The 16,928-nt window shown below is 37.2% G+C and overlaps 1 protein-coding gene across 1 annotated transcript; it reads right to left on the bottom strand.

Moving 5' to 3' along the window:
- Positions 1–1,264: 1,264 nt before the first annotated feature.
- On the bottom strand, positions 1,265–13,484 carry LOC129952558 (cilia- and flagella-associated protein 44). Its single transcript, XM_056065192.1, has 13 exons — positions 13,349–13,484; positions 13,119–13,281; positions 12,273–13,055; positions 5,580–6,152; positions 5,241–5,520; positions 4,950–5,178; positions 4,316–4,882; positions 4,129–4,257; positions 2,884–4,076; positions 2,530–2,825; positions 2,322–2,462; positions 2,111–2,263; positions 1,265–2,050 (listed from the first exon to the last, which is right to left on the bottom strand). Exons 1-13 carry the CDS (start codon positions 13,447–13,449, stop codon positions 1,301–1,303), a joined length of 5,358 nt encoding a protein of 1,785 aa, XP_055921167.1. The 5' UTR covers positions 13,450–13,484; the 3' UTR covers positions 1,265–1,300.
- Between the last annotated feature and the right edge of the window lie 3,444 nt (positions 13,485–16,928).

The following is a 16,928-nucleotide window of genomic DNA, read 5'->3' as shown; positions in this document are numbered from 1 at the left end:
TTGAAGAAGTTTGGTTTTAATACTGTCTAGAATCCCAGAGCTTTGGATTCTCATTATCATTGGCTTGTATTCTTCGGTAAGACCAGCTAAAAGCATTGATCCTATCCATTCTTCATCTAGGTTAATCGTTCAATTTTGTAGAACGAAACTTTTGGATGAGCCCAACTCTCCTCACAAGACCAGAATCTTGAAAAATTTTCTGAAGAGAATCCAAAATCTCCCTAGAACTTTTTCAATGTCTTATAAACGGTGATTTTTTAAGAGCTTGAGAACTTTAAAAAAAAACCCATAAAATTTGCAAAATCTCATCGATTCTTTATTATTGAAACGTTAGATTGGTCCATGACATTTACTTTTTGAAGATAATTTCATTTAAATGTTGACCGCGGCTGCGTCTTAGGTGGTCCATTCGGAAAGTCCAATTTTGGGTAACTTTTTCGAGCATTTCGGCCGGAATAGCGCGAATTGGAAATGTTGTCTTCCAAAGCTGGAATAGTTGCTGGCTTATTTGTGTAGACTTTAGACTTGACGTAGCCCCACAAAAAATAGTCTAAAGGCGTCAAATCGCATGATCTTGGTGGCCAACTTACCGGTCCATTCCTTGAGATGAATTGTTCTCCGAAGTTTTCCCTCAAAATGGCCATAAAATCGCGAGCTGTGTGGCATGTAGCGCCATCTTGTTGAAACTACATGTCAACCAATTCAGTTCTTCCATTTTTGGCAACAAAAAGTTTGTTAGCATTGAACGATAGCGATCGCCATTCACCGTAACGTTGCGTCCAACAGCATCTTTGAAAAAATACGGTCGAATGATTCCACCAGCGTACAAACCACACCAAACGGTGCATTTTTCGGGATGCATAGGCAGTTCTTGAACGGCTTCTGGTTGCTCTTCACTCCAAATGCGGCAATTTTGCTTATTTACGTAGCCATTCAACCAGAAATGAGCCTCATCGCTGAACAAAATTTGTCGATAAAAAAGCGGATTTTCTGCCAACTTTTCTTGGGCCCATTCACTGAAATTTGCAAGCGTTGCTCGTTAGTAAGTCTATTCATGATGAAATGTCAAAGCATACTGAGCATCTTTTTCTTTGACACCATGTCTAAAATCCCGCGTGATCTGTCAAATACTAATGCATGAAAATCCTAACCTTAAAAAAATCACCCTTTATAATCTTTTGTCCGGCATACGAAAGCAATAGTTGAGCTAATTTTAAAAAGTAACAGAAGGTTATTAAAATAGCTAAGAAACAACATCGATCCAACATTTTTATTAAATTCTTTTTCCAAAGCTACAATTCTAAAATCTTTTCTTCCTGCGCAAATCTTTACAACTCTTCTCCTTCGGCTTAACCAAACGCACTTCTTCAACCTTCCGCTGAAGCAGTTCCTTCAGAAGATCTTCGGCGTATTTTCGTATAATCTTCACCGTTACAGCACTAAGCATATGCTCTTTAGCATACATTACCACTTGTTCCACCAACATTTCGACATTTAAACAATTAGGAATAATAACCGACTCTCTAGCAAGGAATTTTGCCAGAATTCGAACTGTATCCGGATTTCGAAAATCATCCATTGGTAGTTCTTCAATCAGAATTTGACTTATTTCCAAAATAATTCGTTGAGTTCTGTTTGTACATTTTATTTTCGAATATGCTTTTATAACTTTCTCAATTGATTCGTTAATCACTGCTGTTGGATTAATCTCGACAGGGTCGAGCTCAAAAACGGCGACGATATCTTTGAAAAGACTCCGAATATCGTCAAGTGATGCATGGATGAGGTACTTTTTAGGAACAATTCTCTGTAAGTTTTCAATTATCACCCCAACAATGTTATCAGCCAGCTCACATGTAAAGTTTCTTCCGATATTACCTAAGCATCTTGCAACTTTTGGAATATATTTTCGCATGTAAGCTTCAGAGATGTGTTTTGAAAGGTATCGGAAAAAGAAATGTTGAACAAGTTTCATAATCTTTTCCGAAGCGTAGGCTTCAAAGTCAAAAGGTGGTGGAGGTGTTGGTGGTTTGATCACAGACACAACAGACTAAATTGTTCAAGAAAATATAAATGAGTTCAAGGAGAATTTACAATATTTCAAACTTACAATCACTTCTTCGACCTCAGAAACCTGAATGATTGAAGGTTTCTTTCGCCGAAGTTGATCACGTTCAACAAGCAATTGAAGTAGAATTCTCATCTTTTCAGTGTAAACATCAATTGGACGCTGTAACTCTTCTTTGAGTTGACAAAGTTCTTTCTGGATAAAATAAAATAAAAGAGTTTTGAATTGTTCATAACTTCTCTCAGTGCAAAACCTTTTTTGATTTGAGTTGATCTTCCAGGTATTTATCGAGTTCTTCAGAGTCCTTCTCAAATTGTGGAATATTTAATCCAAATCCTTCAATGCTGTAGATAAGTTCGGTTTCTACCGCATGAAGTTGTTCATCTTTTTGTCGCTAAAGACGTGATAATTTAAGTTTTGTTATAAATTCATAGATAGGTTTTATATGTGACTGTTCTTACTCTAAAAGCTAACAAATTTGAGCGTTCTGTTATACAAAGCTCATCAGCACTGGGAACCCTTCGATTTAGTTCTTCGATTTCCTTTCTTTTTGTTTCGTTTGATTTATACCCATCGTGTATTTTCTGCTCCAGAGAGTGTCGCTCATCTCTTAGCTCAAAGGATAGATCATAAAGCTTACGGTCACAGCCATTGGGACAATGTGATTCATCAAGACGTATGACTGTCATATTCCCTGAATCACCACTTCCAGCATCATCGTCATCTGTGGTTGAATCTTCAGTTGAAGATTCGGTTTCTGTTGGTGGGAATTATAAGTTGAGTATGACTTTAAAGAAAATAAAGTTAAAACTTACCATCATCAGGTTTTTGTTCCTTAGGAGGCTTATATTTCTTCTCGAATATTCGTTTTAAAAACTTGAAAAATTTATTTCCCTTTATGGCTTCGTTAAACTCAACCTGTACCCTTTTTATATCGTCTTTTAGCAAACTAAAGCTTTTAGTCATTGCATCAATTTCATTATTAAGTTTCTTGATTTTTGAACTTATTTCATTTCTTGCAGTTTTTGCTGCTTCATCTCGCTCCACTAAGCTTTTTTCTGTTACTACCGAATTTTGAAGAATTACCAACTCTTGGAGAGACATTTCTTCTAGATATTCTAAATACTTGATTTCAACTTCAAACCGTACGCGATCGGATGCAACTTTTTGTAATTCTTCATCAAAAGAGTTGATTTTTTCGTTTACTTTTCCGATAAGATTGTCCAGTTCCATGGACCATTCTTCGCTTGATTCGTTCTGTAAGTTAATTTCCTCTTCGTTCTCTTCATCTTGGTATTCTTCAATTTCGTCATTATTAACTGACTCAATTTCTTCTTCTTCAGCAAATGTTTCGTGCAATTTTATCTTCATTGGTTTCTCCCACAATATAGACTCAAAAGATCTCAAAGCTATGAAGGGTTCTTTGAAAACTTCTTCCGGGTATTCATTATAAAGCACAATTTCACGTAATTCAATCAATGATACATTGTCTCCGGCGGCTAATATTTCTTCTTGAAGTTTTTGATATTTCCTATAGAGACTAGATTTATTTTTTTTAAGGCAGATTACTTTATTATTGAAGTCCGACTTCAAATTGTAAAGAATCTCTTTGATAATGTTTATTTCTAAGTTTTTGACTTCAACATTTTCCTTTATAGAATTTTTCAAAAAATCATTAGCTTGTTCTATTAGTGAGGTTTCCTCTTCTTCTTCTTCTTCTTCCCCTTCTTCATTCTCATCTTCATTTTCATCTTCCTTTTCCAATAGTTCAGCTTCAAAACTAGTAAATGACTGCTCTTCGTCATCAAGTTCATCTCCATACATTTCTAGAAGCCGTTCAATTTCTTCATCCTTGATTTGTTTGAGTAATGCGAAAAATTCTAAAATCCTGATGTAAAATTTTAGAAGAACCTTCTCCGGAAAATCGTAAATTATACTGGCTAAGGAAGGTTCAGATAGTTTAGAACCAGGTAAAGTGGTTACAGATTCTAGAGAAGTGGTAGTCAATCTAAAACAAAAATATTTTAGCAACAAAATTGTCACTTTTAAGAAACGCTTACTTTGATTGTTCTTCTTCCATTTCTTCTTCTTCCTCTTCTTCTTCTTCTTCTTCAGCATCAGCTTCCCTGTTTGAATCAACGGTGAACAAAAGTTTTGGTAATCGAAACACAGAAACAGCAATATCATTTCTGTAAATAATAGAATAGTTAAATTACTAATGACTGAAGAAAGTAATAAATATTTTACGTGATTCCAAATACTTGAAATGGAATGTATTCCAATGAATGAAACATAATATTGTAGAGTTCTTGGGCATCACGACAAGCTCCAGGAACATCATGCTTCAATCTCTCCAACACAGCATTTAATTTTTCTTGGAAAAATTGCTGACTCTTTTTGCTTATAAAATAAACCTGCAACTGCATAACCTGAAAACTAGGCGCAAGCCTTCTGCGTTCTTCATCTTCAAAAGCACGTAATTTGATTAGATTATCTTGAATTTTTACTTCTTCCAAGGACAACTGATTTTTATCTTCAATATCTTTATAAACTTTGGAGGGTTTTTTAAATAAGCAAGGTGCTTGACATTCTCTTTTCACCTCTGGTCCATTCCATTTATAGTAGAATATATTTCCATCGTGGCCAATCGAGAAAAACCATTTGCCGTCATAGCTTGTTAAGATACGAGGTATTACACCGTTCAAGTTGTCATGCATGCTGATTAGCCAGAAGTCCGATAAATCATGAAAATCAGTTTTAACTACGTTAACCCGAATCTGTCCCGTTTTCATTCCAAAAATGAGATATTTATCTCTACGAAAATTTTAGTTTGTTAAAATAAAATGGAAGAATTTAATAGTTAAACGTAAGCCATACTCACATAAATAAATAGGAATTTATTTCTATATCATCAGCTTCGGGAATGATAGTGCATCTAATAGGTTCTTCTTCACCAAATTTAACTTCGTAAACATAACCAGCATCGTAACCAGCCATCGATAGCCAAATTGTTCCATTATCAGTATACCTTAGCCACAATATAGGATTTGGAGGATCTGGTATATGCAATGGTTTCTGGGCTTCTTCATCCTCGCTCCCCGATGAATCAGCTTAAGAATAATATTTATGTAATTTCATTTATTCCATTTATTTAATGGACTTATGAACTTACCCAAGGCACTTTCATCAAACTCCAAGCCTGGATTGATTTCCATAAGTCGTTTCAATTCTTTCTTCTTTGCTGCAAGTTTCTTTGCCTTTCTTCTTAATCGAGCGGTTGTTTCTATATCTCTTCGAATTCGGCTTTTAAGAGACTTAAATTTGACCATTTTCGTTGCCAGAGGCTCTATACGCCAAGTTGGTCGAACCCTTACAACATCAATAGATTCCGGTGAAGGAAAATCGCACTCATATACTTCTCCCGTAAAACATCCAATGATCGCCGTCAAAGACTTAGCAAAAATACATAAATGTAGAATAAAATTTGTATAAAATAAACAAAAACTGGCACCTTTTCTTTATTCCAATAAAGGCATGTTGGTGATCCTTCCAACACAATAAATCCCAATGGAATTAAGTCCACATACTCTAAATCATTATTCTTTATATGAAAAAGAAACATGGTTTGATCCATTGCACCTGAAACAAGGATATCTCGACTAGGAGACACTTCTAGGAAAGTTATGGGTGATGCGTGTGGTTTGATGGCGTTAATAAAATACAAACGAGTCGTTGAAGTAAAGCTGTTGTCGTCGATGTTATAGTCAGGCAATTCTAAGGCAACTTGACGAACTACACCATCCTCAAAACCAATTAATAACACCATTCCAGATGGATCTACAGATGTATCAAGCCAGATGAGATCCCTACCGGGTGCATTAAAGTGTTCCTCAAGCAAAATTTGCTCAGTTTCATAGTTGTATAAACTTAATTTTCCATCGGCTCCTAGAGTCGCTATATACGATGAAACTGGACTTGCTTGAGCCGCTACAATTCTGCCTCCATGACAAGAAAAAAGTTTCTTTGGTGAATTGGGTGTTGCTTCAGTATTTAGATCACACAACCAAACCCCGCCATTGCCATCCTGCAGTATAAAGTTTTTAAATTATTTTAATTCAGAGGTGTCCAATATTGTAAAATTTTTGGTTATAAAGTTCTTTTTTGCATTCGATCTAAAAGAGTAAGTTTGTTCAAAGTGTGCCTCATTTTAAACGGCTTTGTAGACTTATATCATAGGAGATAAGGTAAAGGCACTGTCTGTAACGTAAAATTTGAATGGATTAAAATTTGGAGACAAAAGATCAATTATGAATATACAGGAAGATAATCGAAGACAAAATGGAGCCCTGGGGTACACCAGAATATAATAGGAGGGGCATGATATCTTTATAAAACGCTATTGAAGTCGTATTCAGTGCATTCGTTGCTGAAGATATTTCTTAAGCTGGGTATTACTCAGCTTTTCAATAATCTCGAAAGGCAGCAAGGATGGATATACAATATACCTGTGGCATAGTGATAAGTGTCTTAGGCTGTCAAACCAGAGGTCCTGGGATCAATACCTGCCTGTGCACTATAGGTCCCCTTCATCCCTGACAACAGTACTCGCTAAAAAGTAAGTCAAATTTATAGCATCTGCTAAAAACTTATCGGCAACTTTATTTAAAAGTGGACTGGAAAGTTATTTAAGAAAAATCTCCCTAACTACCAAGTCAAGTTAACCTACGTCAAAATGATAGTTGATTATTTAGACTGTCATCCTAGAGGTCTTGGGTTCGATCCCTGCCTATGCCATCTAGTCTTTTTCACAGGTACTATCTCTTGCGAGGAATTGACAAATTCTCCAAGAGTAATTCTTATCATGAAAAGTGCTTTCTCAAATCAGCCTTTCGTATTCGGTTTAAAACTGAAGGTCTCATCCATCCCTGACAACAATACTCGTACACGGGAATGGTCGAGAGTCGTAAGTCACTAGGCCCTAGTTCTCAACGGACTGTTGCGCTACCCAATATATTTTTATTTATTTTTAATGGTTTCTATAGAAAGGGTTGCTAGTAAATTGGGGAATAAAAATTGTGATGGACTTGTTGCTTGCCTGAGGAATGTTTTTAAGGCAATAATTTTGTTGGTAGTTTTTGTACGATGAACTAAAGGTTTGTGAAATAAAATTCTGAGTTTGAATATTATGACACTTAAAAAACTAACTACAGTTGCCAAAGAATGCAGTTGACTGCAAATGAAGTCTGTTGTCTGAACCTGCCCAATATAGCTTGTACAGCAATAGTAAGATTCTTGAGAAAGTAAAAGCTGTTTGGAAAAGTTAGAATTGAGAGGCATAAAAACCGTGGGTGATGTTTAAATGGTAGACATGTGCATTCAAGACGACACGAGCGTCCACAGGTTTTTCTCAAAACCCACCTCTGTCTATCAACTCCTACTCTCACCTCCCCTTGGTGAGCATCGGGTGCCTAGTACCTCAATTGGAGATTGGGTTCTAACCCCAGTAGAAAGTTGTTGAGGCAGCAAACGAGAGAGGGGTGGAGAGGTGTTTCCACTGAGGCACCTCTCCTTATCCAGACGGCAGCGGAGGAATTACCGAGATGGAATCAACGGTGGCGTCTACAGTTCCAGTAAGGTTGAACTACTTAGTGAACACCTTATATGGCTTCTTCGACTTATTAGATGACCAGGCCTATAAGGAGCGATTTTATCCGGCTGCCCGTCCTTTTAGTTATACTAAGGATCTGGCTCTCCAGGTTCCTCTACTTCCTTGCCACGTAAAAACTTCATAGTTGCGAAACACCAACAAGCCTCGGATATGGACGGTTTTACTGTTGACAACCTACGCAAACAAATTAAGGACAATGAACTTCGGATATGCACGTGGAATGTTAGGCACCTTAACAGACTACGTGCGGCCGAAGAATAAGCGGAGGCCCTAGACTGCTATAAAGCAGACATCACCGCCATCCAGGAAATACGATGGGATGAGCCGTTCAAAAAGAGGATTAAAAACTGAGATATTGACTATGGTGACAACAGCGCTTATTTGGATGCGGCTTTGTCATTGGAGCCAGACTTGGGCAAGAAGTCTTGAGCTATAGGTGCATCAATGAGCGCCTCATGACCATACGTATCAAGGCTAAATTCGGCAACATTAGCCTGATATGCTCTCACGCCCCCACAGAAGAGAAAGATGACAACACCAAAGATATGTTTTTCGAGCTCTTAGACAAAAGATATGAACAGTGTCTTAGTTACGATATTAAAATTGTCCTGGGCGATTTTAATGCCAAGCTAGGAAGGAAAGACATCTTTGGTGAAATAATCGGGAAAAACAGCCTGCACGACAATACTTCCGACAACCGATTCAGGCTCATAGATTTTGGTGCGGGGCGGCGAAACATCATGATAGCCAGTACGCGTTTTCAACAACTCAACATCCACAAATTAACTTGGAGTTCTCCAGATCAATTTACCGTCAACCAGATTGACCGTTTCGCGATCGACGCCAGACACGCTTCCAGCATCATGGATGTCCGAACTTTCTGAGGAGCTAACATCGACTCGGACCACTACCTCGTTGTAGCCAAGGTAGCACTTCGAGTTTCCAAACCCAAGGGAAAACAGGGACTGGGAGAAGGTCCAACGTCGAACGGCTACAATCGCCAGAGATCACCAAATCCTTTTCCAACCGAGTTTAAAGTAACATCTCTCGAAGTTCTCTGCCGCCAACACAATTTATCGAAAACCAGTGGCAACATTGCCAAAATGCAATCAAAGAAGCCGCCTCTGATGTGCTGGGTTTCAAGCAGCCACCAACAGAACCCCTGGTTTGAAGAGGAATGTCAGCAGGCAAATGCAGCCAAACAACATGCACGCAAAGCAGCGCTGCATAAAAGGAGGAGAGCTGCTCATGAGTTCTATGAGCAGAAGAGGAGAGAGGAACGCCGACTTCTCTGAAGGAGAAAGAGAGGGCATGAGAAGCGTGTGGTCGAAGATGTTGAAAGGTTTAAAAGCAGGAATGAAGTTCGAAAGTTTTATGAACAGGTGAAACGAAATTCACAGGTACATAAACCTAGAACCGAAGGCTGCTAAGAAGAAAGTGGAAACATAATAGGGGAACCGCAGTCAATGCTGAGGATATGGAAGGACCACTTCTGCCGAATGTATAACGGCGACGACGAACTGAATTCCGCTGTCAGGCAGGATGACCCATTCGATATAGACGACGAAAGCCAATAATCCCGTCCCGACGCTGGAGCGGATGGCTTATCTGTAAGATATGGTTGGAAGAAAGCATGCCCGATGAATTGAAGTTCAGTATTATTTGCCCGATCCTGAAAAGAGGAGACCCCCTAAATTGCACCAACTATAGAGAATCAGTCTACTTAACATCGCCTATAAAATTTTCTTTGCCGTAATATGTCAACGTCTAAAGCCCATCGTCAACAACCTGATAGGTCCTTATCAGTGTGGTTTCAGACCAGGAAAGTCCACAGTTGATCAAATTTTCACACTTACGGCAGGTCCTGGAAAAAACGCAAGAACTCAAAATCGACCCCACCATCTTTTCATCGATTTCAAGACTTATATGACAGCAACTACAAGGAGGAGCTGTATAGAGCCATGTATAGTTTTGACATCCCTGCGAATCTCGTCCGTTTGTGCAGGATGACCATGGAGAATTCACGCTGCTCCATAAAGGTTGGAAACAACTTAACAGAACCTTTCGATGTCAAAAAAGATTTTAGACAAGGTGATGTGCTGTCATGCGTTTTTTTTAACATCGTGCTGGAAAGAATAGTGCAGAGCTCACACGTCAACACTAGAGTCACTTTTTTCAAGTCTGTCCAATTACTAGCATATGCTGATGACATTGACATAATCGGAAGAACTCAGCGTGATGTCAATGGGGCTTATGTGAGTATTGAAGCAGAGGTGCCAAAAATGGGTTTAACGGTTAATGAGGAAAAAACAAAGTACATCCTGTCATCAAGAAAGGACGTAGGTTAGGTTAGGTTATAGTGGCTGTCCAAGATGAAAGCGGACACACTTAGGCCAGTTTAATAGTCCATTGTGATACCACATGAATCTTGAGGCTTTCTCCTAAGCTCAATGGAACCAGCTTGAGTCCCTTACGAAACGCGAGAGGCTGATTAAACCGATATGATTTAGATCGTTAAAGAAGAATTCTCCTAGGTAATTCTTGCGTTTTCGAGCCGAAGCAGGGCATGTGCAGAGAAGACGAAGAACCGTTTCTTCCTCTTCCTCGTCCATACAGCTTCTGCAAAAGTCATTTGAGAATACGCAACAGTTTATAAGTAGCGATTGGTATGCAAGTGTGGGCCAAACGTGGTAAGATGGGCTGTACTGTATCGTTCCTGGCGAGTTCATCTGCCTTACAGTTACCTGGAATGTCTCTATGGCCCGGGACCCAGCAAAGGTGAATATTAAACTGTTGCGCCATCTCTATTAGAGATGATCGACAGTTATGGACTGTTATAGAGTTTGTAAAGTCAGAGTCCAGAGATTTGATAGCGGCCTGTCTATCAGAGAAAATCCGGATATCTGGTGTTGAGATCACGTTTTCTTTGACCTAAGACAAGACTTCTTTTATAGCTAAAAGTTCCGTCTGGAACACGCTACAATGATTGGGAAGGCGGAAGGAGAGACTTAATTTCAGTCGTTCAGAGAACACACCTCCACCAATCCCTTCTTTTGTTTTTGACTCATCTGTGTAAAAATGGATTCACTCGTCTTCCAGGAATGCCCTTTCTTCCCAGAAAGATCTGGGAGGCTTAGAAATCTTGAGATTTCTGTCGACTTGCAGTTGTGTGTCTGTGTGCTTTGGAATTGGTTCTAAATACCTAAGAATTACGGAGTGGCCAATGTTGTTGTTAGTCCACTGCGACGAAGCTTTGAGGCGAATAGCAGAGCTTGCAGCTTTTTGTTTGCTTATTATGCCAAGAGGTGTTAGGTAGATTAAGGTGTCCAGTGCCGCAGACGGGGTCGTGCGAAGCGATCCGCTTGTACATAGGCAAGCTGAACGTTGGACTTTATTTAGCTAATCCCTGTTTATACCTTTCTCTAAAGCAGTCCACCATACTGCCACACCGTACGTTAAAATCGGTCTGACGTCACCATCGACAGACGTAACTTTGAGGTAGTCAAGGACTTCGTCTACCTAGGCTCCGCTGTAAACGCAGAAAACAACACCAGCGCTGAGATCAAACGCAGAATGACTCTTGCTAACCGCTGTTTCTTTGGACTAAGAAAGCAATTGAGTGGTAAAGTCCTCTCTCGAGGGACCAAAGTGTTGCTATTTAAGACCCTTAACATCCCCGTCCTGCTATACGGTGCAGAAGCATGGAATATGACAAAAGCGGATGAAAGCACTTTGGGTCGGTTCGAGAGAAAAGTTCTTCGTGTGATCTGCAGTCCCGTATGCATCGAAGGGGAGTGGAGGAGAAGATGGAACGACGAGCTGTACGGGTTGTACAGTGGCGTAGACTTAGCCAGAAGGGTAAAAGTCCAACGACTAAGATGGCTGGGTCACGTAGAGCGCATGAAAACCGGCCCGGAAAGTCTTCGAATCCACACCCACAGGACAGCGCAGTAGAGGAAGACCGCGGATCAGGTTGCGCGCACAAGTGGAAGGTGACCCCATCCAACTTGGAGCGCGAAACTGGAGACATCTAGCTAGGGACCGAACTAGATGGAGAAGTTTGTTGGGTGAGGCCCTAGTTCCCACAGGACTGTAGTGCCACCTAAAGTAAGTAAGTAAGTAACTAGTGGGTGCTAAAAAAATATAAAAATAAACACGTTAGAACTCAACTCCATTCAACCGAGATCTATTAAATTCCTAGAACTCAAAAATGATTTTAAACCGAGCTCTAACAATATAAATGGACGTGAAGAAATGCTCTAGTAATGAATACATATTTCGAGAAACAAGTTCCCAAGATAAACCGAGAATATATATATTGAGTTTTTAATTTATTTAAGATCTTTATCATGAAATTGTCCGTAAGAAGAAATAAAATTTCCTTTTACAATTATCTAAATTATTATCTAAAATCAATAAATACTAAATAAAAAGGCTCGTTCCTTAAATAATGAGTTATTCTAAATTTCTTGTAGAAAAATTATTATTACATAGATTATCAGTTTAAAAACTTATATGAATGTTAGCATATCCCACCTGTGAATAATATTGAAAATCCTTTTCATCAAGTGGTTTGGACTTCACCAAGTGTCTACACTCACACGATTCGTCCCGATCTCCTATTCGAAACTCAAAAATCGGATCGATTTCGACATATAGATCATCTTCTGGTGGATCAGCTAACTCAACAGTTTCCCAAAACCAAATCCGAACATAGCCGTCCATGCCAACAGTCATAACTTCATTGTTTCCCATCCAAATTATCCTGGTAATCGGTTTCGTGTGGCAGGGAAGGCGTGCCTTTCTTGTCACTTCAACCTTTATCAAACCACCTTCCCAAACGAGCATGTTTCCCCATTCACAACCCGAAATTACTTTCTCATCAGCCAGCATGTAAACTGCATACACATCAGAAGAATCCGTTTTTCCAAAACGCCCCACATTGCTCTTTAGTTTCAGACCGGTAAAAGTTCTTGCCATTTTCCAAAACTGCACATGATTCAATCCCGATGAGGCCAGTAAAATCGGATTAAATTCTGAGAATGCCACATCAAGGACATCATTTTGGTATGCCATAGACCGAAGGACAATTGAACTTGTCTGCCAATTCCATATTGTCAACATATAATCTGGATAACCAGCTTGGGAGGCAAGCAAGTCACCGGCATTGTTGTAGGTGCCACATGTGAAATTACGCACTGCACCGCCCTTTAACTCCGTCACTATATCATGTTCAGGATACTCATAAATGAAAATAGTGGATTCCGTGCCATTTTCTGCAATCGTCAGGTGGTTCTTGTAGTCCGGGTTATTATTTTTCTATAAAATTAAATTCAATATTTTCTTTGAAACGTTCTCACAAAAAATGAAAAGAGCCCTCACAATTATAAAACCAACTCCAGAACCAAAAATTGTTCTTCGAAAGGATAATTGATTTTTTGAAATTGAATAGTAATGCAATAAATTTCCTGATGCAAACACCAAAGTATCGTCATCGATTAGACACAAGTTGAATAACCTTTTGCAATCATAACCAAAGGAATGTCTGTGAAAGGAGTTATCAGTTTTATTCGAAAAAGTCAGGAAATTTAGCACAAAAAAGAAATGCTTACTTAAATTCTATAATATTGTCAGGAACTGTTGAAGCTACTCGTACATAGACGTAACTTTCGTCATCTAAGATGGTTTCCGATGATTCCAAGGATTCTAACATTATTTTTGATTGGTTATTTTAATTCGTTTGTCTGATTTGAAGCTGTTTGAATACGTAAATAAAATGAGTTACTAGGTGACTGAAGGGCAAATATAATATGGCGGTTATAAATCGTACATAGAATTCTATAAAGGAACAGAAGATGCTGAAGAAACCTCGGAAAGGTTTTGTAAATTGTGTGATTAAAAAATAAATGACTTATAATTAAAAAAAAAGTATGTATAGGTTAATTCATTTTCCCGTTTCGGTAGTAAAGCAATACAAGTTTGAGTCCAATATACTCGCACATTTAGAACTTTGCATTTAAGGGTAAAAACAATATCATTCAAATGGCCACCTGCATGTGTCGACCATACTATGAGATATATTGGTTCTCAATGCGTCTTTAGTTTGGAGATTATCGGCGTGAACAAGATCTTTTGAATGGTTCACAGACAAAATTTAACGGTGTCAAATCCCACCTGGAAAACTAATTATTAGCAATTCTGATCAGCAGCAACGCTTAGGAGCCGGCCTGTTATAGCTATCTGAAAAATTCATCAGTAAAATTTTTGTTTTTAAACATGTTACAGATTTATTTTTAGCAAAAGATTGATGCAATAAGATGGTTAGTTGGTTTTCATCATTGAAAACAAACATTGGAATTTTTTTGACAGGTTGTTTTTAGCTATCATTAAACATTTCTGTCATTGAAAAATTTTATCTGATTGTGGAGTCAGTGGAATTGTGTAAAATTGGAACACAAATCAGTGGAACTATTCGTTTCACTTTTGAGCACAAAAGTATTAGCTGTTTAGGGAAATGAATTTCCGTCCGGAAAATACAAAAACAAATTTTTAGAAAAAAAAAAAATAAATGTACAACTAAACTTTTTTCCTCAAAAAAAAAAAAAAAATTCTTTGGGTGATTTCCGATCGATCAGTATATAATTTTCATTTCTAATCGAATGGAAACATAGAAAAATATCAATTCTAAAATTTTCTCGGATCGATTTCAATGGTAGCTATAACTGGCCCCTAAAAAGTTTATTGATGAAAGCAACAGTAACAAAATGTTATGATCTAAAGAAAACAACAGTTTAAGGCGCCAGCTATAAGCTGCGTTGCGTTTTTCTTTTCTATAGTTCTGCGCGAACAGAGTAGAGTTCTGAGCAGAGTATGTTCAGAGCACTCGGATTTAATTATGCAACAACTTGAGCACTAAACTGTCATGATTTGAAATGTCGTCAGTTGGAAGGCGTTCAAATTTGTCTATAATCAATTTAATTAAAAAAAATAGTCATAGCGTTGGTTCATTTGACGCCGAAATAAATTTGATTCATAAAAATGCTATAAGCAATTAGTTTTTTTCTAGAATGACCAGCCTCTTCCACCATTTTTATGGTTTTGACGATAATTTTTTTTTATTTCCCGGCTCTGAACGATCAGAGCTCTAAAAGAAACACAATTATTTTTTGACAGTTCGAGCTCTACTCTGAACTAAAAAAGAAAAACGCCAATTGGTTTTCATCATAGAAAACAAACAGTGGAATTTTTTTACAGGTCGTTAATAGCTATAATTTAAAATGTCTGTCATTGAAAAATGTTTCCTAATTGAAATCCACCGACAAATTTTTACTGACAGAAATTGTGTGAAATTGGAACACAAATCAGTGGAACGATTCGTTTCACTTTTGAACACATAAGTATCAGCTGTTTAGAAAAATGAATTTCCATTTTTAGAGAAAAATAAATCTGCAACTAAAATTGTTTTTTCTCAAAAAAAATCCTTGGTTCGGTGTAAAATTTTCACTTCCAAACAAAGGGAAACAGCGTCAAATGTCGATTCAAAAAAATTTCCGGATCGATGATAGCTATAAGGCGCCAGTTATAGCTATCTTGAAATCGATCCGGACAAATTTTTGAATCGATATTTGACGGTGTTTTCTTTTGATTAGAAATGAAAATTATATACCAATCGATCGGAAATCACACACATAGTTTAGTTGCACATTTATTTTTTTCTAAAAATTTATTTTTCTATTTTCGGAACGGAAATTCATTTTCCTGAACAGCTGATTCCTTTATGTCTAAAAAAGGAACGAATCGGTTCAATGATTTCTTTGCATATTAATTTGAATAGTACTATCATGGAACACAAAATTTTAGTACGAAAGGCGGACCATGGGGGCGCTGCCTGTACGAAAATTAAGTGTGGAATCTAAGAGCGACTCGAAGTATAAAAATATTGAAATAATGTGTGTATTAAGCTGAATTGTAAGGACTTAAGTCGTTTCGTAATTGAAGTTAAGTCATGACTCAAGCTAGAACTAAACAATCAACTTAAAGCGCCAACGCGTTGACTCTACGACGTCATAAAAACATATAAATATTCTGTGTCAACGCACGCACCGTCAATTTTCACAGCGTCAATACTTAAGATGTTGATCACACGATTAGACAAAGTAATATTTATTCAAGCCAACGTTATTTTTATTTTTTTCATATAAGGGTGTGAAAGAATGTTAAAATTTGTACAGTGTAAACTTATTACATAATAATTGTGTGGTTTTTAATTATTGCAGATCTACATATGACGTCTATTTTAAGTCAAAAATTCAATGCGTTGAGCGTTTGCGTTGACCTTCTAATAGTAGCTTCAGACTTTTTTCTTTAATATTTTGCAGTGCGAAACAATTGTGTTAAAATTGGGAAAAAATGAAAATGTATGCATGTTTACCTATTTGAAAACATATTTTTCAATATTTATCCTTTTCGAGTTAAAATAGGTACATGAATAAGTACGGTAGTATGTGGTGAGGTTGGCAGGTTGTTGCGTAGATAAAAATGTAAGGAAGTTTCTAGGGAATAATTTTGCTAAATTAATGTATTAAACCAAAAAGGTAACAAAATTAGTTTAAGAAAATACTATTCTCCTCACCCTCACTTCGGTTGTTTCAAAAAACGGCCAAATGGCTAAAGATTACTACACTATCTTCTTCTTGCTTTTTGCGTTCTTAGGAAAAAGGGCAAATGGTAAATGGTTTCGGCTTGTCAGGTGTAACTAATTATTTAATTAATCACGTTACAAAAATGACATTCTAATTTTAAGGAATTTAATAAGGATCAAAAACCTCAATATTGAAGAAATACACATCAAATTTTAAATCAAAATTTATTACTGTTGGATTTTAATAAAAATTAGGTAAATGTCGCTATTAATATTTTCTGTGAGATGAAATTAGTTTGAAACCAATGTTTTTAATTTTTGAATAGGTATTTGAGTTAAAAGTACATTTTTACCAAGTTTTAGTATTGTTTTTTTTTTTATATTTTGTACAAGAACTGTCAATTCGATTTTTTCATAATTTCACCAGATGCCAAAAATGTTATTTTTCGTTGCATTCGATTATTTTGAAGATAAAATAATTTTTTGTTCGTAAAATATTCGAGGGGACAGATATTTTTTTCCGTTTTTTTATTTATTTACGAAAAACGTTT

Source organism: Eupeodes corollae, chromosome 3 (genome assembly GCF_945859685.1).
Source record: "Eupeodes corollae chromosome 3, idEupCoro1.1, whole genome shotgun sequence".
Taxonomy (NCBI): Eukaryota; Metazoa; Arthropoda; class Insecta; order Diptera; family Syrphidae; genus Eupeodes; species Eupeodes corollae.
Note: the sequence above shows the minus strand (reverse complement) of the source record. Positions and strands in the feature narration are given on the sequence as shown.

What these genes read in the sequence shown, in the direction of transcription:
- LOC129952558 (XM_056065192.1), bottom strand. Translation starts at nt 13,449, where the DNA reads ATGTTAGAATCCTTGGAATCATCGGAAACCATCTTAGATGACGAAAGT. An exon ending in ATTTTCAATATTATTCACAG is followed by an intron (nt 6,153 to 12,272) that starts GTGGGATATGCT and finishes TTTATACTGCAG; the next exon opens with GATGGCAATGGCGGGGTTTG. An exon ending in GTTTGATGAAAGTGCCTTGG is followed by an intron (nt 5,179 to 5,240) that starts GTAAGTTCATAA and finishes ATTATTCTTAAG; the next exon opens with CTGATTCATCGGGGAGCGAG.